Here is a 24,852-nt window from a genome sequence, read left to right on the forward strand (position 1 = left end):
GACTGCCATTGGATAGGAAAGGCATTGTGGTTGACTTATCAAATCTCTCGGGGAATAAAATTACGGTTGGTTACTTCCAGTTAATCTTCATTCTGCTTAAAATACAACCAAGCCCAGGCACTGCAATAAAAGCGGTACCATTCCTAATGGACTTTTTAGTGCGCGATGCACAAAACTGACATGGTTTGTTATGTCTGGTGTAACTTCTAAATAGTGTGAATTTAAACACTACGGTAATTAGAGTGAATGTAGCTTCAAGAGCGGCATTACAGCGAAGATGCCCTGATGAGCAAAATCTCAGAAGCGCTTTTTAACTATACGTCACCAGAGTATGATACATCGTCCCGAGTGAAGACCAGACGATACAGCGATGGTGTGATCGAGAGGGAGTCGGCACTCCAGACCACATTTCCAACTCCAGTATAAGTGCAGTTTAATGTTCACCTACTTCAGAGACACCTTCGCTGTGGAGTGTTTTGGCGGGATTTTTTTTTATAGAACATTCGTCTAAGAGGTAAGTCAAAATCAGGTCGCTGGACCTATCGGTATTTCTACACTGTCTCGTGCCTTGCCCTAAACAGAGATAAGGTTGTTATTTATACACAAAGAATGTCTGATATAGTCGTTGTTTTCGTCCGCCGATAAATTCCACAGTGGCGTATAACGATTAAGAATTGTGGTTTACGAAAAATAGGCTAGATCTATCAAAAGAAGAAATAAAGAGAATAAAAAGAGAAGGGGACTTTTCAATTTAAATACCAAAGTTGTTTGAAAGTTGTTTTAAACGTAGTCTGTTCAGTATAAAATGTCCTGTTTTAAAACAAACTGCTCAGTTAAAAAAAGAAAAAGGATCAAAAAGTGGCGATGGTGTTACATTCTACCTCACGACAAACTGTGTATATAGATAATTATGGTAATTAGGCCTATGCAATATTTTGCCTAATTTTTGCAACTATGTGTAACAGTTCGAAACAAAAACCTAGAAAAACTCGGAAACAGTTTGTATTTCCTGCCATTATGGCATTACCCCTATGCCTTTCCGCACGAGGCAACTTTAACGGCAACTTGGAGGCAACCAAATGCAGTGCATGTTACAAGACCACGGTTGCACATGGGTAGTGTTCTAAACAGTGTCTTACGATCAACAAGAAAAACAGGTGAACATTCAAATGCCAATAGTTTTTCTTCTGGGCGATTGAGTGGGACTGGTTCCCTGTAAAAATTTCTTCGTATAAACTTCTTCTTTGCATTTCAAAGAGTAGCCTACCCATCTGTACGCATGTTAAGTTAATGATCAGCATGAAAGTATTACGGTGTCGGCGTCTTATTTTCCTCCCATTCAACAGTGACGTGGTAACCGACAATTTGTCTTCCTCGTTTCTTGAAATTGGGAACGTTGATACCTCTCAACGTCCGAGCTTCAATCATTGTAATTGCACCCATGATTAATAGTGTCGTTAAAGGCACTGCAGCGGATTTCACGAAACGCTAGGATTAATCCTTTGTCAAGTTTAGGACGAGTAACCCGTCCTAACGTAGGATGGGTTCAATGCGTCCTAACGACTTTGGATATGGAACTTAACTCGTCCTAAGTCCTAGAATTAAAGACATGGATACTATTGGTAATTGTCAAAGACTAGTCTTCTCACTTGGTGTATCTCAACATATGCTTTAAACATTAAACAAACCGTGAAAGTTTGAGCTCAATAATTGGTCGTCGAAGTTGCGAGATAATAATGAGAGAAAAAACACCCTTGTCACATGAAGTTGTGTGCGTTTAGATGGTTGGTTTCGATACCTCAAATTCTAAATCTGAGTTCTTGAAATCAACTCGTAGAAAATTGCTTCGTTCTCGGAAACTATGGCACTTCAGAGGGAGCCGTTTCTCACAATGTTTTATACCATCAACCTCTCCCCATTACTCGTCACCAAGAAATATCTTACATCACAGAGAGATCATTTCACAGAGATCTTACATCACAATAATTTTTTACCGAAATTTTATTTCTTATAAGCCTTTATATGCTTCTCTTAGTACTTATGCATGAGTGCGTCAAACTAGCCTCATATTGGGTAAGAACTATGACGCCATACACGAATATTAAGAGAGGCGTATACCTTTAACTGCATATATGACATTGGTACCGCAAGGAATTATTTTGTGTCCATTTGCCAGACACTCGGGGACACAGTTATCGTTTGGCAAAACATAGGTACCTTTGACAATTTTTAATATAGAAAATGCGCGGTATACATTTCATTAATATTATTTCATTATATGAGTGCGGGTTCGCGGGTTAGATTCCCACAATGTGGATTTTTCTTACCACATAAGCACCACAATGGAGTGCAAACAGTCACATACATCGGTGTATGGGTAAACAAAACTAAATTGATATTATTTTTGCCCGATGCAAATTTAACATCTATGACACAAAACAAACCTTAGTTATAAGGTATATCCCCGATATAATTACCACATTTAGGTTTTGTTGTCCACTAATAGGATTCAAAAAGACTTCTCGACACTGAGTACGCTCGGTGGTCTGGACATGTGCTCTAGAATGTGGGAAAGTGGTTCAAATTCCACGCAAGCATCACCTGTGAATGTTTTCACGGATACTTCCCTCGGTAAGCAAAAAATGTGCAATGCAGTATAACGCAGTGCTTACGAGTGTGTATAGACAAAGGTAGAGTCAAATTAGTCTTTCTCTTTACCAATGTCAAACTAACAGATATTATATAACACCCAAGCCGATCCTTGCCATTTAATTGGAGGATTGTCCGTCACGTGATAGCAAATAAAAGTACCAATACACGCTGAGTCACTCACCGTGCTTTTTCGTTCAATCCGAAAAGTACCATTGCACGCTGCTAGCGTGCAATGGTACTTTTCGGATGGAACGAAAAAGCTGAGTAAAAACATCACTGCGTGCGCGTGTCTTTGGTAACGCAGCAGTGTTACTGCAAGGCATATTAGTAACATTACTAGCATTCGGCTTCTACAATTAAAAATTGTAGGGCTACGCTTTGTTTGTTTTGAAAGTTGTATCTTTCAATCAAAATGACAAAGATCTACTTGGATGTTATATAAAACAAATAATGAATGTTTGTCATTCGTGCAATGGTGCGAAAATGTTCATTCGTTGAAAGCTGGAATGTTCCATTCAACTCGGCTCCGCCTCGTTGAATAGAACATTCCATCTTTCAACTCATGAACATATTCGCACCATTGCACTCATAAACATTCATTATGTGTATACTGTAACATCTGCAGAGGACAATACAAATAACCGTTCATTATTGCCGACGCCAGAATGCCACAAAGTATGGTTTTAATCGATTTGAAAATAAGGCTGTGTCCGAATTTTCCGCTATGGTTGCTCTTATTAACAAGAGAGTTGTTAAGGACAGCGTATAACCATTACCCCATTGTTATTAATAATAATAATATTAATATCGAATTCTTATATGGCACACGTATCTACCAAACAGGGTACTCAAAGCACTGAGTATAATAGGTTATTGCAGTGGAGAATTCTGAGACCCAATTTAGCAACTAAGGGTTTACAAGGTGCTACGGCGCATACAGCAGCCACGGCCTGCAGGAACACCGGGGCGGACCCCTTCTCTTTTTGATAAGTGCACTGGGTTCTTTTACATGCGATACACAACACATTGGACCAACGGCTTTACGTCCAATCCGAAGGATGAAGCAATGGTTATGTGTCTTGCTTAAGGACACAAATTTCACGGCTGGGAGATTAGAACCCACACCCTGCTGATCAGAAACACCAGAGTTTGAGTTTGCTCTTAACCGCTCGGCCACGACACTTCCACTATTAGTGGTATGTTGTTAATATTGTTATTCTCATCATTGTTGTCTTCTGTCCGTCCTCGGGCATCCCAAGACAAGCCTCGGCTCTAGATGGCGCCCCATCTTGAAAAAAATATTCTCTGCCTTGTAAAACAGCCTTGTTTAAAAAGGTGTTTTCAAACGAAACAATTACCAACAGTTCTGATGAAATTATTATCAAATGTTGGTCAGGGTGTGTAGGGTCAACATTATGAGTTGGACTCTATCGGAACCACAGTGGTGAACGATCCCTTTAAAGTATCGTACACTATTGGTAATTACTCAAAATAATGTTAAGCATAACTACTTACTTGGTAACGAGTAACGGGGAGCCGTTAATAGTATAAAACATCCTGAGGTACGGCACTCGGAAGTAGCATAGTTTTTTTCAGTGGGAATTTCTCACTCAAACATTAAAAGACTTCAGGCCTGAAGCCTTTTATTAGGCATCTGAAAGCGCAACAAATGCAACCTCGATAACCAATTTAGTCAAAATTTTCACAGAATTATTACTTTCTGCATATGTAGGGACACCCAAGTGTTGACAGATTAATACCAAAGGTGTCCAGTGCCTCATAATTATTGGTTCAACGTGGCTAAAGTTTCATCAATGCGGGACCTTCCAAGTTGATTCACAAGAGGAAATTTTGCAAAGAAGCAGCTTTTAAAATTAATGAAGCCAGAAAGACGATGCAACGCCATTACTGGTAATCCATCGACGTTAATAACCATGCGTTATATTTAGACGTCCTCATACGCCAGACCAAGGGCTTACAATGCACGCTACGTGTCTATGACAGATTAAACCATTACGGGTCTTAATTTCAGGATTACTCATTGTTAAACAAAAAGACATTCAGGAAAAGTGCAAAAACCTGTATTGTTATTATGATGTCTTGAAATACATAGACAGTCAATAAGCGTCAGGTGAACTCGACCCGACAAAGGGGTGTATTGCAATGGTTAACTTATGTGTTGTTGCCTATTCAACAGTATAACCAATACATCAAAGATGCATCATTTTTCCTGAAGACGAGCAGAATATGCTGTTCGAGCCATCAAGACCACACCGGCCCTTTTCAGAGCCAACACTCCAACAAAAGAGATGTATACATTATTGTTTCCGCAAGTTTGGTATAGTAATTTCTTTCTATTTATCCACACGTACAAAACTTCAAACAATACTTACATCAAAGAGGACAGAATATTTACCCTGTTTCACTTCCAGATAAGTTTTGGTTGCGTATACTTGCAATGAAAATACGACCACGTTATTGGCAACCGAATGACGACACCCACTAAAAAATAAAAACGTCACTACAGCTGAAACTTTGTTTTGATTTCAAGAGCGGTGTTTACTTCTATTACCGCGGATCGTCATATCTTCCGTATATTGATTTCCATTACGTCCGCATGTGGACGCTGGCACAGTTAAGTTTTTATCATATTATTACAGGAGCTCTTTAGAGCTGAGAAAAGTTAATTAAAAAGTATCCCTGGTGTGGGGTGTTGTGACAAAGTGCATGCAAGAATTAGGTTAAAAACACTAACAAGTTGTCAGATTCTAAATGTTACGTTTGTGGTCTTTTATAGGCCTTCACTTAAAGGTTGTTTTTAAAAGCAGGCATCCATTCCGCATACAGGGTTTATGCAATTGTTGACAATAATTTACGTCTTTGGTGTTCAGGTCGAATCAATATTTAAAGGTGTTTCTCGAAAAAAGCCAAAGAATTTCGCGCCTTATTTGTTTCCCTCGCTCTCTCTTTTGGCGGGAAAACACCTGGATTTCATGCATTATATATATCAGCAATGTCAGAATCTGATAAATATTAGATGTTTTTTCCCCCTTGCGCAAAGGGTTTTAGTTTTGTATAATGGACCTCTTGGGTGCAATGGTTGGAGGCTATAAACTGTGGCTCATCCATTACTGCAAGGCCGGCCGTGCACCTGATGGGCCGGCTCGCATCGGTGCCCAATTTCATAGAGCTGCTTGAGCAGAAAAAACTGCTTACAATTTTCTGCTTAGCAGAAATGAGCAGGATATCAGTCACACATTGTACTTGTATCATGGTAGTTTGGCTGGTAACCTTAATATGGTAAGCGTAATTTGTGTGATGCTACCTTTTGTGTTTAAGCAGCTGTGTGGAATTGGGCCCTGCTTATAATTACGCAGACAATTTTTTGGGCTAGTAACCTGGTAATTCTGGTATAAGCAGAAGTGTTTTGTGCTAAAGTTACTTGTTGTGCTTCAGCAGCTTTATGAAATCTGGCCCAAGTGCGACCACACTTCCTGTATTAACACCCGACCAGTAACATCTCAATGTTTAGCGAAGACTGCGGCCTCCTTTTGTTCGGATTGCCTTGAACAGTGCCTGCATGCAGCATTGAAGAAGGAAAAGACGGGAGTAGTTTTTCGCCAATCTCCTTCAAAAGTAAAGGTGTTCACTGTCATATCAGGCGTGATTTATTATTTATTTAAGTCCTGTTTGTTTTATTAACCGTCGAAAAGAAAAGCGTTACATCCTCGGGCGTTGTTAAAATCCTGAAAGGTCATAATGCTGTCAATGCCACGAGATGGGTTTTGGTACAACAAAATACGTTAATTTTGTGTTGGTGTAACTTTTTTTCTTCTCTTAAAACATTTCTGGTAAAGCATTGTTAAATGATAGTGAACCGTCGCTACATACGCTAAAAGGATTGGTTGTGGTTATTATACGGATTTTTTTTTTTTTTTTTTTTTTTTTTTTAGTCTTTTCATTTATTGACCCACCCAGATATTACGTTATTCATTTTTGAAAAAGTTATCATTGGTTCTTTTTTTTGGGACTGCAGGTGGTGCAACTTTATTGTCTTTGTCCCGAATAAGACATCTGGAAAAAATTCTCTGTGCTATCGAAAGAAAGTTGTTATTTTAATTTCTCGACCAAATTCCGTCCTTCCGTAAAAACCGACACGTCTAATTAATAGTAAACATGTGAAATATTAAAACTCAATGACTTTAGAGGGTTACTTTCAACTACATCCCTTTATCTTTCAACTGCAAAGCGATGGTTTTATATAAGTAGACAGTTATAATAAAATGAACCCTTTGAAAACTTCATTTAAAAAAAGTGGAAGTGTTTTGTGATATCACGGAAAATCTTGAGTGGTTAAATCTATGTGTTGAGAAAATTGGAGCACACAATCTGATATACGTTCATCCATACAGGAAACGTTTTCTCATATTATTTAAATTGTTTAAATCGTTTATTTAAAGGCAGTGGGCACTATTGGTAATTACTCAAAATAATTATAAGCATAAAACTTCTCTTGATGGTATAAAATATTGTGAGAAACGGCTCGCTCTGAAGTGCCATAGTTTTCGAGAAAGGAGTAATTTTCCACAAATTTGATTTTGAGACCTTAGATTTAGAACTTGAGGTCTCGAAATCAACCATCTAAACGCACACAGCTCCGTGTGACAAGGTTGTTTTTCTTTCATTATTATCTCGCAACTTCGATGACCGATTGAGCTCAAATTTTCACAGGTTTGTTATTTTATGCATATGTTGAGATACAGCAAGTGAGAAGACTGGTCTTTGACATTTACCAATAGTGTCCAGTGTCTTTAAGTCTACGTGTTGAGAAAATCAGTGAATGGAACACACAGTCTGATAAGCGTTCATCCATACAGGAAACGTTTTCTCATATTATTTAAATTGTTGAAATCGTTTATTTAATGCTACATAATCAAAAGCTGCAGTGCTACTACCAAGTATCGTTGATATTGAGCAATTACCAAAGGTACACCCTGCCATTATACAGTTTCATACTTTGTATTTCTACGGAGAATTTGCTGTAACCGTACGGTTTGAGACCGTTGAGCTGACGCTACAGTCATTACACGTATTACTGTTTTGTGAACCGTTTCCCGGCTACTGCGATCTTCGATCTGTCCTGGATACATCGCGATATCAAAACACTTATCACAGGGACGGCCGCTGATGTTAGGGTCGAGAGGGGGGTGTTTGGGGCTTGATTTAATAAGAGGTTAACCCCATGGGAGGTAATCATGGAAGCACTGGTCTATTTAGCACTTCTTTCAGCCGTGGGTCGTGATCATGGTCTGTTGTAATACGGGTAACTCGAACCCATAGGACTGGGGCCAGACAGGACTGGGAATTTACCTGTGTATAAAAGGCTCTCTTTATGTCAGAAATGGGAGACTTCTATTCAAAATTTTGAGGTAGATGTTTGTTTATATAGAAGCCCTTTCGTTGTCTGGTAATGAGGTATCAGCTTGAAATTGATTGTCTGTATATCCTGTCACGTTATGTAAGGAGCAGTTACGAACAGTGCATTGTTCATGTCTTATTCCTTTATAAACAGTAGAGGCATTGGCACTATTGAACATTTTAGCACAAGAAACAGCAATGAAGAGCTGTTGATATAACACATTGTGAAAAACGGCTCCTTCTGAAGTAAGGCAGTTTTTGAGAAAGAGGTAATTTTCAACTCAAATATTAAAAGATTTCAGGCCTGATTGCCTTTTATTGGCAACGGTACCTTTTCTTTCACTATTCTCTTGCAACTTCGATGACCAATTGAGTCCCAATTTTCACCAGGTTTGCCATTTTTATGTAGATACACCACCAAGGGAGAATCTTTGAGAATTACCAAAGGTGTCAAGTTCCTTCTAACAGTTTCAATGTACAAATCCTTTAGAGTGAATCAAACAAACAAACTGCAAGTCCATAGAAACCTTATCCAGTCTTGTCGGGTGATCCCGCCTCTATAAACATATATACCTTCTTCATAAAACCAGACTGAGAGAAATTCGATAATGTGTGGGGGTTCTCTACCAATATGGAAGAGTGTTTGCATTCCCAGAATCTTTGCAGCAAAATCTAATTATTAAAATGTCTTAAGTTTGCTCTTCCAACTTCTGGCTCCCTGCAGTAGGGTATAATATATCAATTGCTTTGGGGACATTAGGTTAAAAGGATTCTTTCCTCTGAGCGCTCTATAAGAGGCCACTATTATTATTATTATAAAGTCAAATGATTATATGAAACCAGATAGATGGCCTTTATGTGACATACTACTTGAACACTGACGAGCACATACTTGACTGGTAACATTATATTGAAATTTATACCGCGGGTCAGCCGAGGTCAAGCCGATGACCTCTGCTGCGTATGTCTTCTTGTCACTTTATTCTTATTATTTTATCATGTGATTATAATTTTCAACTGGTTGACTGTGTATGATGCATATCTGGAAAAAAGAGGCTTGGCAGCACCAACCACAGTTTTCCGATTTTTTTGTTTTATTATCAACACTTCGTCATTCGAGGGGAATTTAGTACAATGTTTTGATTGCAGATTTCAACTTTTTCTTAAATCTCTTTCTAAAGCATAACCAGCCAACAGTGAGTCTCCAAATTTATTCAAATATATACAAGTAAAATGCTGTTACATCATTCTTTTGAAAACTTTCTCTTCCACAAAGCATCCGTGAAAAGTTGAACAACCCTGATGACGCAACCCCGAAAGGTTATAAGCTAAATCTGTGATGGCCCTGTAGGACATTGAACATTATATATTTACGTGAATATTGACATCAATATTCATGGATTTTGCTTTAGATCGCAAATATTCACGTAAATATTTGCAATTTGTGACCAAACGCAAAGAAGTACGTAAATGTTCACGATGTATGCCCAAATCACGATTTTTGCCCAATTCGCAAATATTGACGTGAATATTGACGTGACTATTTGCGATTTGTGCCCCAAACAAATATTCATGTAAATATTGACGTGAATATTTGCGATTTAGAGCAAAATCCATGAATATTGAATAGGGCCACCATACAAATCTCCGTAACCCATTTCACAGAGCTCGTTAAAAAAACAGGGCTTAAAGCACAATTACTAGGCAGAAATAATCAGGATACCAGTCAAATGCAAATGATACATATGACGTGGCATTTATGGCTGGTAAACTCATTTTGGTGAGCATGATTTGGTTGTGCTACAAAGGCAACTCGATAAAATTGGGTCAAGCTCTCACAACTAGAAAAAAACCTTGCCCTAACCGATTCCTGGCAGAAACTCAACCATTAGACCCAACAAGTTTGTACATTGTCAGATCGTGTCTCCCATCCCATCTTAGTCTCCATCTTACTTTAAATCTTGTCAATTCTCCTTGAGAAGGAAGATGATGCTAACCGGATTAGGCTGCTTTCTCTCACTTTTAGGTTTGACGGTTACGCGTTAGAAGGGCTTGCCAAGGGCCCGAGGGGGGTTGAAATTGTTCAACATCAGCAGAGCCTTGGGGACGCGCACGCCTGGGAACGATCAATAATCTGGGGTTGTTATAATATTATGCGAGTCTAAAGGTGTACCAAGGGACGAGGTTTATCTGACATTCGTGCTGTGTTATAATTGGGATCTGCACTTGACAAAAGGGAGATGGAAAATATTAAAGGCACTCCATTGGTTATGTTATAACTCAATTTAATTGTTAGCATAAAACTTACTTGGTATTGTGAGACACGGCTCCCTCTGAAGTAACCTAGTTTTTGAGAAAGAAGTAATTTCTCACTCAAATATTACAAGGTTTAGCTGAAGGCTTTTACTAGGCATCTAAAAGCACATAAAGTTGTGCAACACGGGTGTTTTTGCTTTCAATATTCGTTTGCAACGTCGATGAACAACTTGAGCCAACTTTTCACAGGGTTGCTATTTTATGCATCTGTTGGGATGGATACACCACCAAGTGAGAAGACTGGTCTTTGACAATATACCACACGTGTCCAGGGGCCGATTTCACAAAGAGCTATAATTGATCTTAACTCCAAATTCAACTTGAATCGTAGTTGCTTCGTAAAGTGTGTGATGTCACAATACAAATCACTATGGCGATACTGACAACTCATCTTACGATGCATCTTTAGTGCTTTGTGAAATCAAGCCCAGTGCCTTTTAGGGTAAGTTCAACTTGTGAAAATCTGTGTGGGCACCGGACAGTGGGGCGTTCGCTTCTAAGGATCAATCATAGAGTGTATAACTAAATTAGGCTAGTAGCTGATGATCGATACATGAAAGGTATACAAAGGGAAATTATTTAGAATTAAATTATAGTACATTAAGGGGCCATTCATAAATATTTCTGCTGATTGTTGCAGAGTTTAATTAACTTTACGGAAATGGCTTTTAAGTATCGTTTAATTGCCGTGAATGGTTTGGTAAAATATTGCTTCAAAGGCACTGAACACCTTCGGTAATTGTCGAAGACCAGTATTCTCACTTGGTGTACCCCCAACAAAATTTTGACTCAATTTGTCACCGAAGTTGCAAAAGAGAATAATACAAGAAAAACACAAATTTGTGTGTGCTTTCAGATGCCTAAAAGGGGCTTCAGGCCTGAAGTGGTTAACTATTTGAGTGAGAAATTACCTCTTACTACGTCACTTCAGAGGGACTCGTTTATCAGAATGATTTATATTATAATCAGCTCTCCATTGCTCTTTACCAGTAAAGTTGTTATGCTGACAACTACTTTTGGCAATTGGCAATAAATTATTGTCCAGTGCCTTAAAGACATTGGACACTTTCTGAACCGAACAAAAATTAAAAGTTCACAGATTTACAAACAACTTACAGGGTTTACAGAAGGTAATGGTGAAAGACTTCCCTTGACATATTCTTCAATGAAATGCTTTATCTTTTGAGAAAACATTAAAACAATTATCAATTCTCGATATCGAGAAAAACGGATTTATTTTAAACACATGTCATTACACGGCGAAACGTGAGGAAACAAGGGTGGGTTTTCCCCTTACTTTCTCCCGACTCCGATGACCGATTGAGCCTAAATTTTCACAGGTTTGTTATTATATGTATAACTTGTGATAATCGAAGTGTGGGCCTTTGGACAATACTGTTTACCGATGTTGTGCGATTGCTTTAAAATAAACACACTTTAAACTCCAAAACACTATTTTATCATGTAAAGATTCATCCATCTCGGAGTCATCAGTAGTCTTAACAAAATACCCATTACCTGTATAATTTCCTCAGGGTGTGCATTAGAAAACATTGAATCCCCGTTCGCACCTAACCGGTGCAAGAATAATGTATGATTGTTTACCTTGTATCCTTAGTTTGGTTACATTGTACTAGACTTGGAGCAGCAAAACGAACTGCCTGTATTAAAGGCAGTGAACACTATTGGTAATTGTCAAAGACTAGCCTTATTTCATAGTTGGTGTATCTCAACATATTATGCATAAAATAACAAACATGTGAAAATTTGAGCTCAATCGGTCATCGAACTTGCGAGATAATAATGAAAGAAAAAACCCACTCTTTTCACACGAAGTTGTGTGCGTTCAGATGGTTGATTTCGAGACCTCAAGTTCTAAATCTGAGGTCTCGAAATCAAATTCGTGGAAAATTACGTCTTTCTCGAAAACTATGGCACTTCAGAGGGAGCCGTTTCTCACAATGATTTATACCATCAACCTCTCCCCATTACTCGTAACGGATAAAGGTTGTATGCTAATAATTATTTTGAGTTGAAACTGCATGCTGGCGTTTATAAGTTGAGACACTAAGCAAACTTGACGTTTTAATGACATTTTGCGATAGTACTTTGGCGCCTTATATATCGGTCATGCAGTTTGACTTGTACAGTTAATGAGTTTCCTATCTCATAGCTCCATTAATACTAATATCAACGTGACTCTCGATCATTTCCTATAGCCATCATTGTTATTTATTTTCACCTTAGTATTAACGATGTAACATGAATACGCAAGAATATAATAATTCATTTCTGTATTTCTCCTACATCTACAGACAAACGGTATTCAAGCAGTTTTTTGTGCATTAATCACTTATTCAAGGTAATACAAGCGAACGCTTTCCAGTGAAATTTCCCCATCAGGCTTAGTTTTGGACACCTCCAAACAATGAAAGGGTTGTACACTTAGACACGGAAAGAAAACCGGGCTCAAAACACTCTCGATGCTGGTTTATTGTTCATTTTGGTAAACCTCCATGGATAGTCGCGGGAATCATCGCAAGGGCGCGGCCAGCGGCAGTTCAAGGAAATGGTTGATTTCAGATTGTTTGTTTATTATTATTATTTCGGATCATCCAAGTTCCTTTTTCAGTTTTATAACAAAAATTGTGTATATAAAAATCAAATTAAAAACAATATTATTAAAACACGTATACTTTAAACATTGTCATATTCAGTCGATTTGATGCAGGTAATTTCCCGGTCAAAATTCATTTAAAAATACCTCGAATCTTGTGCTGCGAAATTTGATGACGAAGCACTTTTAAAAAATTAGTGCGACGAAGAAACGGGTTACAGTTCAACTGTGTGATTTAAAAGTACTCGTTACTGGTTCCTTGCTCGGCAAGTTACATTTGATTAGCAATAATTTTCTGCCAGCTTGGAACCCAGGTGTATAAACTTCACATCAGCGAGAAAAAAAAATCGCCATTCCACGAGTCGTCGTTCGTTAATGAAATCTATCCTAAACGTCAATGAACGTTTATGGAACAACACATGGTGATTTTGCAGCATCAGTGTTTATTGAATTTAGATGAAGTGCGTAACACGAGCCAGATTGAATAACCCTGTGGTTTAATTGCGTGTGGTGTGTGTCCCCCCCCCCCCCCAATCTTCATCGAGTTAATGAAACCCCGTAGTTATAGCTGTAATCACAGGGCAATGTGAAGGGTTGGGTCACCATCGATGCCGGCCATTGTCAAGCAAAAGCAATTATATTGTTTGATTAATATTTACAGGTCGAAAAGGCTATTCGGGGATATTAATATTCCTGGAATATTGTTTCTGGTATGAGAACATAATACTAAAATACGTATGTGTTTTTTAATGTTTTGGGTTTTGTTTCTGTTGTTGTTGCTGTTGTTGTGCGGTTTGTTCGTTTTGGGTATATTTCTATGGATATCAGACATTCACGATGTAGTGGAGATTCCACGACACACGTGCTGTAAATGAGAAAGTAATCCCTTTTAAAGCACCACCTTTGATATTTTGAACCGTTCTATTTATTTAGCACTATATATAGAATACAATAAAATAACATGTGAACATTTCATTTGAAAAGGTCATCGCGTTTTTGTGATTAAGCCGACCCGGAGAACGTTCACGCAGGAAGATAGGAATACACATTCTAAGAAACGCTTCTGAGTTTAACACTTCTCAGATTAAAATTTGGGGAAAAAAAACAAACTAATATATATTTGTTCACATTAGATAACGTCGATAACGGTTCTTATTGCCATTATTTTTAATAGTGACTGCCAATCGTATACCTCCCCTTTAAAGGGAAGGTACACGTTCGGTAATTGTCAAAGACTAGTGTTCTCACTGAGCTAAATTGGTCATCGAAGGCGCGAGAAAATGATGAAAGAAAAAACACCCTTGTTGGACGAATTTGTGTGCTTTCAGATATGAATAAAAGACTTTTGGATAGAAGTCTCTCATTATTATGCTTGTTACCAAAGTTAGTTTTTAAGTTTATATTTGTTTTGAGTAATTACCAAATGTGTACCTTCCTTTAAACGAGTTTTTCATTCGTTAGCTCTTTGCTGCGTTCTTGGCAACATTTACCTGAATATTTGACTGAATTTCCAAAGTGCAGTAGAAAAGCTTGCACACAACAAAGTCATGAGAGATGATTTGCAAGCTAAAGTTAGACGGCCTCTTCTTATCAAATCAAATACTGCCATGGTATTCACCTCACGTTTTATACACGAGAATTTGCACTGCCGGAGAGCGACCGATCGCACGGTTGTATGTGCAGCAGCGTCCGTATTCACACTCCCCTTCCCCCACACATCGAGCTAGCGGCCTGTGTCAACTTACCCGGCCAAATCTTTCCAACGAGGGACTCCCCACCCCGGAGAAAAAATCAAAAAAATTTGCATAACTAACATCCTTTTTAGACAGTCTGGGTTCGGTATTCGTTTCATTTTAGTGTTTAAGTAGATCAGAATTTGGAGACTTTGTTTTGTCAGGTAGAGAAAACAAAACTGTGTTTTGATGAAAACGCTAAGAGTTAATGTGACAGTTTCAAAGAGAAATGTTTTAATATGAAACAGTGAAAGATATTTGAGAAAAAGAGTCACTCAAAATGAAGGCATACACTTTTTCAATAACCAAAGGTTGGGAATAGACCCTTCACAAAATCAATAACGATTAATGTTTGTAGGCAAGAAAAATGAGCTGCGGATCGTCACTCAAAAATAATAAAACCGATGTTTGTAAGCACTGTGTATACTCCGTACTTTGCCGTCTTCTGTGAATAAATTCATAGACATATCGCTCGGGTGGGATTCAGGCCCGACCGTTATCTTACCAACTATAGACCACCGACATTTTCCGGTCTTCATGTTGACCATCAATAATCAATTTTTATTTGTCAAACGAACATGTGTGATTCGGTTACTTTTATTTATAAAAAAAACCCGTTCAATCTCACGCATAAAGTTTGATAGACATCCCTGTTTTAGTCACTACAAAAATCTCCGTGAGTTAACCATCAATAATTAGTTTGTACGTCAAACGAACAGGTTAGATTTGGTAACTATACAAAAAAAACATACAATATCTCACGCACAAAGTTTTCTAAAACATTTACCCGTTGGCACTATTGACAATATATAATAAATTGCCAGTTCTAGTTATGACTTCTTCGTTGCAAACCACGTTAGACTTCAGTCTCGCGAAATAGGAATGTAATAGCTTGTCCCAATGATTTATCACCCGCCGGTGCGTAATGCTTTAGCAGACAGATGGGCGGGATAGATCGTCTGTCTTGAAGATTTCCTTAGCAACGTGTCGACGATTTTTAAGAACTCGGGCCCATTTCAAATCTGGCCCATTTCAAACTCTCCGAAAGAAAGCCACAGTCAGACTTTGTATGGCTCGGAGCTCCGGATGTTTCATTTCCGAACGGAACCGGCCATGACAGAAATCAACCCACTATTGAAGCCGGTTTTGATAGGTTCGGTTGCTCGAAATGAGCGACACTCATATATAGTTTGCCGGTGTTTTGAATTATAGTTGATTTTACATATGTTTCCTTTGGTGCAGAACCGTGTGCTAGGACACAGGGGAGGGCAAGATTTCACCACAGAGAGCGATACCTGCTTATAAAGGAACACGTTGCCTTGGATCAGTCGAGTTGGTCTTTGACAAGCATTTGTAACTGTTTGTTATAAAATGCACATGATTAAAAATATATTTTCAAAGTAGAATATAATGATCCACACATTAGTATCAGTCACTCGAAATTGCGTGGTTTTCCTTTTACCTCGGCGACTAACACGGTCGGCATTTTATGGGAGTCAATTTTTTGACTCCCATAAATGGCCGGCCGTGTTAGTTCGCAAAGTAAAAGGAACACCACGCAATTCGAGGCAAATTTGCATGGATCATTGTACTCTACTTTTAAATCATCTTTCTAACCATATGCATTTCCTAGAAACAGATACTTTACAAATGCCGGTGTTTCGATGTATTTGACATATCCTTTGGTTCAGAACGATGCGCTATTATAAACACAGGGAAGAGCCTCAGATTGCATCGCACAGAGCGATAGCTGCTGCTTGCAATACTTCCTGCGAATGCGAAGCGAGTTTTGGTGACGCAATAATTGGTACGCGCTCCCCTGCAAATGTCGGTTCAAGGGTCCACAAATGTAAAGGCAGAGAAAGAAACCACTAAGCCAACAACCGGCTTCCCTCAAATAATAAATCCAATTGCCTCGATCCAATATCAACGGCCAACATTTCCTTGAATATGTACTTTAATTGAATCATACAAGAACAACAATACTCACCCCTTGTGTAAATACGCGTGGTCTACTCAGCGCTAATTGTTCGAGTTTGTAAAACCCGAAGTGTTTGATAATGAAATTAAGGCACCCAATTGCGGCAAACTTCATCAGTAAAAATGTCTATTTAATTGAACTCGACTATCTTTACAAACCTATCCCACAGGCAAGGCTTCAATCTGAGGTGGGATTCGAACCGGGGTCCACAAAGGTAAAGGCAGGGAAAGAAACAACTAAGCCAACAACCAGAGTCCCTCAAATAACCAATTAATCCTTGTCTCATGTATAAAAGGCCTACATTTCTGCGGATTGAATATGTACATTAATTGAATCATATACCAGGACAACACTACTCCCCCTTGTGTAAACACGCGTGGTCTACTTAGTGCTAATTGTTCAAGCCTTGCAGCAGTTAGTGAAACCCGAAGTGTCTAATAATGAAATTAAGGCGCCCAATTGCGGCAAACTTCATCAGTAAATAGCTCTTTAAGTGATCTAGACTATATATATTTACAAACCCCATCCCCTGTCGGCCGTCGTCACTTTGAGCTGGTTCTTATATAGTAAAGTGTGCATGGTGATGACACGTCACTTCAAACTGCACGTGGATTGGGTGATTTGGATGGTACACGGGGGAGCAGGGTTGCATCTCTTACCACAGCGGGCCATGCAGCAGTAATGAAGCTCACGCGAGGAGAGACGGTGAAGTTCAAGCCTGCCGTTGAGGAAACACAAGTTGTTTTGATTACACCAACAATTTTGAAAGATTTCTCGAGATTGCAGTAAGCTGAAGACGAGTAAATGAAATTCATTGTTGAGGAGTTGACTCAATCTGTGGACTATAAAGTTCGTTTGTTGTTCGTAACAGCGTTGGCGTTTTTCGTGCGGCAATCGTTTTAGTTCGTTAGCAACTGGAAAACAAATCACATTTCCTGTCTTTTTAATGAAGGTAGTGAATTGTCATAGAAATAGTTGGTCTCGTTTTATGTGTGTGTGAATGCCGTGATTTTGTCATTCATTTGAAGACAATCAGCGGTATCCAAACGTATGAATATCTTATCGACTTAGAAAACGAAACGTTATACGTTGTACAAAACGTTTACGATTCTACAACAACCCTCCGTAAGTTGCTGATTTGAAACGTAAATTTGTGAAACGCGAAAACTGTTCTGCATTTATTGTAATGTATCGTACCTCTTTCTGATGTACATTTCGTTTTCTTTTTGCCATAGGTTGTGCACGTGTCTCCAAGTGCAACTGGAAATTGGTTTCTGCTGTGGATAGTTTGAACTGGTGAAGAACTTCAACGACCGAATACTATTGAAATTTCATGATGAAACGCTTGTGTTCTGCAGAGATGTGCTCTTTAAAAACAGGTATGACTGATTACGTGCAAGCAACGAAATGAATGTTGTGTATATTATTTGACGTGTGCTTCTTTGTGCAAGAGCCTGTTAGAGTTTATCAACAAAGAGCAACTCTGTTTGTCAGATGCTGTGAATTGATGATGTAGTCTTAATGTGATTCTGAGATAAACACACCGTCGCGGATCCTTCAAGCTGCTATTAGCGATTACGTATGTACGCCAGTCACAACGATTTGTCTGCAATCTGAACCGGTGTCTATTAAACAGATGTTTCGCTCAAATTGTAATGTAAACAGCAAGTGAAGCTTATGTTCACAGTGTTTGGAGAAACAGCGTGTGACTACGTGTTAAAAAACATCATGGTTTAAGTTTAAAGCGATCACATCGGCTTGTATCATCATTATCTCATTTCGTTCGGAAGAGCATCTCATTCTATACAACCATGGAAAACAATACAACGTTAGCGAACTATACGGGAGACGAATGGACGGAAGACAATACACCGTCCGGTTCCAAAGACGGGTGGATTTACGCCTTAGAGATTACCTTTGGCGTTGTGGGGACGGTTGGGAACTCATTAGTGTGCCTCATCATCATCCGCGCTAAGTTTCTACACAACATGACAAATTATCTCATACTGAGTCTTGCCGTGGCTGACTTCGCCGCATCCTTGAGTCTCATCTTCAACGTCTTCTTCGTCGACGACGGTATCACGTCGGCACCCAAGAGAGCCTACATAGCGGGTGGGGAGCTGTATTGTAGACTCTACGGAAACCTCTTCTTCTTTTGGGTATGCGTTACGGCGTCCGTCTTCAACCTAATCGTCGTAACTCTTGAACGGTTCTTTGCGATCGTCTTCCCGCTTCACTACAATCATTACTTCACCAACCAACGGATCGTCATCCTGGTTGTATTGACTTGGGTGTTAGCTGTTCTGCAAGAGTTTTTCGCCTTGCTTATAAACTCCTACGACGCTGAGAAGGAAGTATGCGCGTACGGCTTCCCAAACATTGAAACCCAAGTCGCTATTGGATTGTTCATTTTCTTAACTTCGTATTTCTTGCCACTTGTGGTGATGATTTGGGCGTATTACAAAATCATGCGGAACCTGCAACAGTCTGCGCGTACTTTGCTGAACCAACAGACAGAGGATCCAGCCTACGCACTCCTCCGCGCCAGAAAGAAAGTTGTCCAGGTCCTGTTCACCGTTGTCATGGCATTTCTAGTTTTGTGGACTCCGAACCAAGTGGTGTACCTGTTCGAAAATCTAACCTTTACGATCCTAGAGACGGACCACATTTTGTACGCATTGTTCCGGCTGATGGCGTTCTCCAATTCCGTCGTGAATCCGTTCATTTACGGCTTCAAATACAAACAGTTCCGGAAAGGGTTCCGGGTGGTAGTGTGTGGCAAATGCATGGTGAATAACGTAGGGGGCAGTCATGAATTGTCCACCACGTAGTAATCAGAACATAATTTCCAGTTAAATATGCGAACCCAATTTCATAGAGCTACTTAAGCAGAAAAAGTAGCTAAGCGCAACAAAATGATGCTTACCAGACTTAAAAGGTTACCAGCCAGAGGTACAATGTGTTACTTGTATCTTGCTGTTTTTTGCTTAGCAAAAAGAATATGAACACAATTCTCTGCTTAAGCAGTCCAATGAAACTTGGCCCCGGTCAACTATGTTGTATCACTAGCATAATAACGTCTTATTCAAACAGTAGAACAGTATTCTATCCATCATAAATAACTGTACGTAAAGATATCGCCATCTTGCATGTATTCTTCACTGGCGTACAGTAAATGAGTTACGAATGCGGTGGCCAGATTAACAATCCGTAATCATAACATTATTACACCAAGTTTTTAACCGTTGTTTGCAATAATTGTAAGCGTTTTACCTTCTTCGCTTTTTAAATTCCAAAATGGAGCGAACGAATTATATGAATTCGTTCAAATTTCCAGTGTTTTTCAGGTTATGTGAGGTGAAAGTTATGTTGTAACTAGTATTTGTCAAGCAATACATTTTCATCGGTTCTTCTGGTAAACAATGAAGTTAAATTTTCTTTTAAACTCTGCTGCACTTTTGATGTAAAAAAAAAAATTACTTGACGTATTCATTCGAGCAATCCAATGCTCTTACGTATTATATTCTAAAGGTCACTGGCTGCGATATCGTTTCATATCTTAAAGTTAGAAGCAATTAATGTAGGAGCAAAATGTTGCTGTTTGAGTATGCACGAGGCTTGCTCGGTCTATACCCGTAGGAGGTACCCTAATTCTTGACCTTTTAGTTGTGGTGTCCACGGTTAACTTGAGGCTGCACTTCTCACACGTCTTTGTATCGTAGACACAAACACACAACCTTACGTAGTTACGGGGTACTTCTATTGTTGTTTTGTTATTCCCTTGGCTGTGGGGTACCACTAGGACAGACCTTGTGGGGTAGTATGCTTCCATTGTTAAAAGTACCCCGTAAATTGGCGTGCGTAAGGGCACACACACGCACTGCATACATTAGTTGAAAATTGTCATTAGTTTGATAGTTGAACTGCACCGTTGTGTCTTTTAAGACAGTTAAAGGCCGTGTCTGATTTAACGGCTTCGGAAGTGGCTATGGCCGGAACTCCAAAAATCCCTAGGTCGAAGCCGTAGCCGAAGTCGCTTGATACGGACGAAGCATGAACAGTAGTTCAGATTGCAACTTGCTCGTTAATCACTTCAGCCAAAACAGCAAAACTTGAAAGTGAGCGGGCAAACATGTTATGCTTGTGGTTACAGAAATGAGAATGCTTGCGTACAAGCTATAGTCAACTTAATACACAATGATGGCTACGTACTCTACATCACAATCGTTTGGAGACGAACTGTATGTCTAGAGTTACAAGCAGACTGTGCTATCGTCTAAACTAATGTAATACGTCACATCGAATAAGCTCCATCAGCTATTTAACTCTGTCATGTCACACAACTACGGAAATGAAATGTTAGCAAACGAGCGTCTGTTCTCAATTTCCTATCGGACATTGTTCTGTGTCACGTACACCCATTAGATAATACGTGGTATCACCAATGTTTTGTTCAATCTTTATTTTAGTACATCCCCCATATTCTTATGATATTCAAAATAAATCTGTCTTGACTATGCATATATTATTTACAAAAGTGACAACAATATAGGTAAACGCTTGAAGATAAAAGGGTACAACTGGGCCATGGGGTGGGTTTTAAAGAGTAAATATTGGTCTTATCTCGAGTTAGAGGACGACTCACGTGTCATACCTTCGGACAAACTTAAGTTTCTACTTATGACTTTATAGTCATAAATTAGGCCAATCTTGTTGAAATTGACCACTGACTACTTTATTTGTACAAAGATGGAACTCCAGCCGTCGATTTCAAACTTTTCCTAAGTTAGGATTAATCTTAGAACTTAGGACGGTTCAGTTCCGTATCCAAATGCGTAGGACGCATTGGATCCCAACCTCAGTTATGACGTAGTTACTCGTCCTAATCCTAGCATTTCATGAAATCGGCTGCAGGCTCCTGGCTTGGTTGTGATACCTTTAGGAGAGTTTGTCTGCTCGATGGGAAAGGTAGTTTTAGTACCGAGACTATTTTGACACACCTTCGACAAATACAATAAATGTATAGCCTTAGATAATGTTTAAATAAATAATATGAACACATCCATGCGTTAGTTAATGGCTTGGCAAATGAACTATCTGTATTGATATTAGTCTGAGTAAATATGAACCATATTGACTCTGAAATGTCACAATTTTAATTTCCAAGCATGTTCACAAACTGACAACACCCGTTCCTACGCTATTCAAGCATTTCATGTAATCGTTGATGTGTATGAGTTGGGATGCATTTTGTTGATATCATGATCCACACTGATAGTCAAGCTGTTGATACGTGGCTAAGACATACACGTGGATGGCATTTGCTCATTAAGTTTGGTCGTTTAAGGATAGAATGAACCCCGTGTTACGCATTACAGTGCACTTTGTTCATCTCCCCAGGGAAAAAACGTAAAAGTACCGGTAAACCATTACCCTAGAAAGGAAACGTACATCAGCCTTTTTCTCTTAAAATGCCTGATGACCTTTTCCTCCCAGGTAAGTGCAATATACAGGCTAAATGGGGGTAACTAAAATAAAAACGTGAAGTACTCATGAAGTGCACACACCTGTTTGCACCCCAGCAGCATACGTGAGATTGAGATTGTCTGGGCTGTTTTGGGGGCCCTTGCTATAATTTAGCTTCTTGTTTTTGTTTTTGTGGTGTGTTTTTTTAGTTCTTTGCAGCCCATTATAGCAATCAATGTTTCGAAAATGAGGAATCGATCTCAAACAGTGAACCTTTTGATTTATACTTTTTGTGGGGGTGGCAATATCCCGTTTAAACTAAACGTTGTAAAAAAAATAATGCGGTTTTGGGTCACACAGCAACTAAACCTTGGCTCAATTGGAATTTAACCTCCTTGCGATTTCACAGCCTGCTATCTTGCGATACTATTACAAAATGCCAAGTGAAGAGTACAAACAGATTATTTCCCGTACTACTTTCATTCTCTCGGTGAATAAAAATGTGCTCGAACAAACAATACATTGCAGGCGCCACACCGCTAAACCTAAGGGATCATATCGACTTGGCTCAGTGAATGTACACATTGAAGATGATAACCAAAATGCTTACACTGTCGTTGGGACCGCAATGTAAACGGAGAATTTGTTGTCATTTTGAACAGCTTTGCGGATGAAGTAGCACACAAATTGACAGGTTTTATGTTCACCAAATTGGTTTGAGTTGAGACCAAGGTTCTTTTCAGAACCACCCCAACTCATTAGAGATAGTCATTACATGGTGTTACCGCAAACCTTTCCAAATTGTATTTCCACCATATCAAAGTCTTATATAGCCGCAAAGTTTCAAATCCTACAAATTGTTTTAAGTGGTATTTATGATGCCGATTGGACGAGTCATGCGGGAACTAAATAAGCCCCGTGTCAAAGACAAGTTAAACGTGCATCAATATGTCATTGTCATAAAAGGTCACTTTACCTTTCCTGTACATAATTCCTCTTTTGATTAAAACGACTCCGACCTTGGCCCAATTTCATAGAGTTGCTTAAAGGAACACGTTGCCTTGGATCGGTCGAGTCGGTCTTTGAAATGCGTTTGTAACCGTTTTTTTTTTTTAAATGCAATGTGTAGAAAGATGTTGTAAAAGTAGAATACAATGATCCACACAAACATGCCTCGAAATTGCACGGTTTGCCTTTTACCTCGTCGACTCGCACGGTCGGCCATTTATGTGAGTCAAAATTTTGACTCCCATAAATGGCCGACCGTGTTAGTTCGCACAGTAAAAGGAAAACCACGCAATTTCGCGGCAAACTTGTGTGGATCATTGTATTCTACTTTTAAAGCATCTTTCCAACCATATGCAATTTATAAAAAACGGTTACAAACGCTTTTTATAGACCAACTCGTCCGATGCAAGGCAACGTGTTCCTTTAACTGCCGACTTGTTGCTGAAGGAGTGGACACTATTGGTAACTACTCAAAATAATTATTATCATAAAACCTTTCTTGATTACGAATAATGGGGAGAGGTTGATAGTATAAAACATTATGATAAACAGCTCCCTCTGAAGTCACGTAGTTGTCGAGAAAGAAGTAATTTTCCACGAATTTGATTTCGAGACCTCAGATTTTCACAGGTTTTTGTTTCATGCATATGTTGAGATACACAAACTGTGAAGACAAGTCTTTCACAATTACTAATAGTGACACAAGTCTTTAATGTGCGATTTCCATTTCGTTTATATAGCGCTGCTTACCGTTAGCTCACGAAAAGGCATAATACAGACATCCCGGTGCCAACTGCAATGGAAATTAATGACGTAACAATGTAGCTCCAGGGTGATACGAAAGATGGCAGCCTCATTTTCTCTTGATAACCTGTGAGAATATATGACTCTAAAAAGGAACGGTTTAGACTTGATCTGGATTCCGGGTCCCAGAGGGCGCGATCCGATTCCGGGTCAGAATTTGGTCAAGCTGACCCTGAAAGTAGTAACAAATGGAATCGGAACGCAGATCACGCTTCAGTTTGATAATTGCATGGGTTTCATTTTGACACATTTCTGATTCTTGCCAACCCCGAAAAGGGTAAGGACCACGTGACCAGGATCCGGGTCAAATCTGACCGGTTTCCAGAGGGTGTTTGTGTCAAACTCAGTCCTCAGTAATGGGTAAAGATAAGACTTATTTCAATTGATGTAATAGTTTAATGTAATACTCCTGAATCTGTAGAAGATTCACTAGGAACTACTTTAACGTTTGAACAATAACTTTGGTGTATTTTGTTTTGTCAGGGTACCGTTATAAAATAAAATGTCTTGTTTTCATTATAAAGTTCTTCTGTCAATTTTAGTGACTTATTTGTTTAGAGGCTGAATGCTGTATAAGGACAAGTTCAGATACAAATCTTTCAAAATATCTTATAAGTGCAATGTGAGATAAGAAATAAAAGTAATGTGTACAATAAAGGAAAGTAATGTCCTTGCGTTTATTGTGAGTGCCGCTGCAAAAGCTTGGGTGTTAAAATTGACACCACGTGTAATGTCACATAATATAGATACCGGCAAAACCTTCTCTTTTTACACCATATGGTGTTAAAATAACACTTATATCTGCCAAAATGATTCCCGCTTGGGTATTTATATGTGACAACACCTGTAATGCGTCA

General features: G+C 39.0%; 1 protein-coding gene across 2 annotated transcripts; it reads left to right on the forward strand.

Moving 5' to 3' along the window:
• The first annotated feature begins 26 nt into the window (after positions 1-26).
• LOC117291795 (galanin receptor type 2-like) lies at positions 27-23,273 on the forward strand. Of its 2 annotated transcripts, none has more exons than XM_033773708.1 (2): positions 27-514; positions 17,953-23,273. In XM_033773708.1, exon 2 carries the CDS (start codon positions 18,529-18,531, stop codon positions 19,546-19,548), a length of 1,020 nt encoding a protein of 339 aa, XP_033629599.1. In that variant the 5' UTR covers positions 27-514; positions 17,953-18,528; the 3' UTR covers positions 19,549-23,273. The 2 variants fall into 2 exon arrangements, with proteins under 2 accessions (XP_033629599.1, XP_033629600.1); XM_033773709.1 differs by lacking the exon at positions 27-514 and adding an exon at positions 17,479-17,502.
• Positions 23,274-24,852: the final 1,579 nt, after the last annotated feature.

The sequence above is a fragment of the Asterias rubens genome, chromosome 6, assembly GCF_902459465.1.
Source record: "Asterias rubens chromosome 6, eAstRub1.3, whole genome shotgun sequence".
In the NCBI taxonomy this organism is placed as follows: Eukaryota; Metazoa; Echinodermata; class Asteroidea; order Forcipulatida; family Asteriidae; genus Asterias; species Asterias rubens.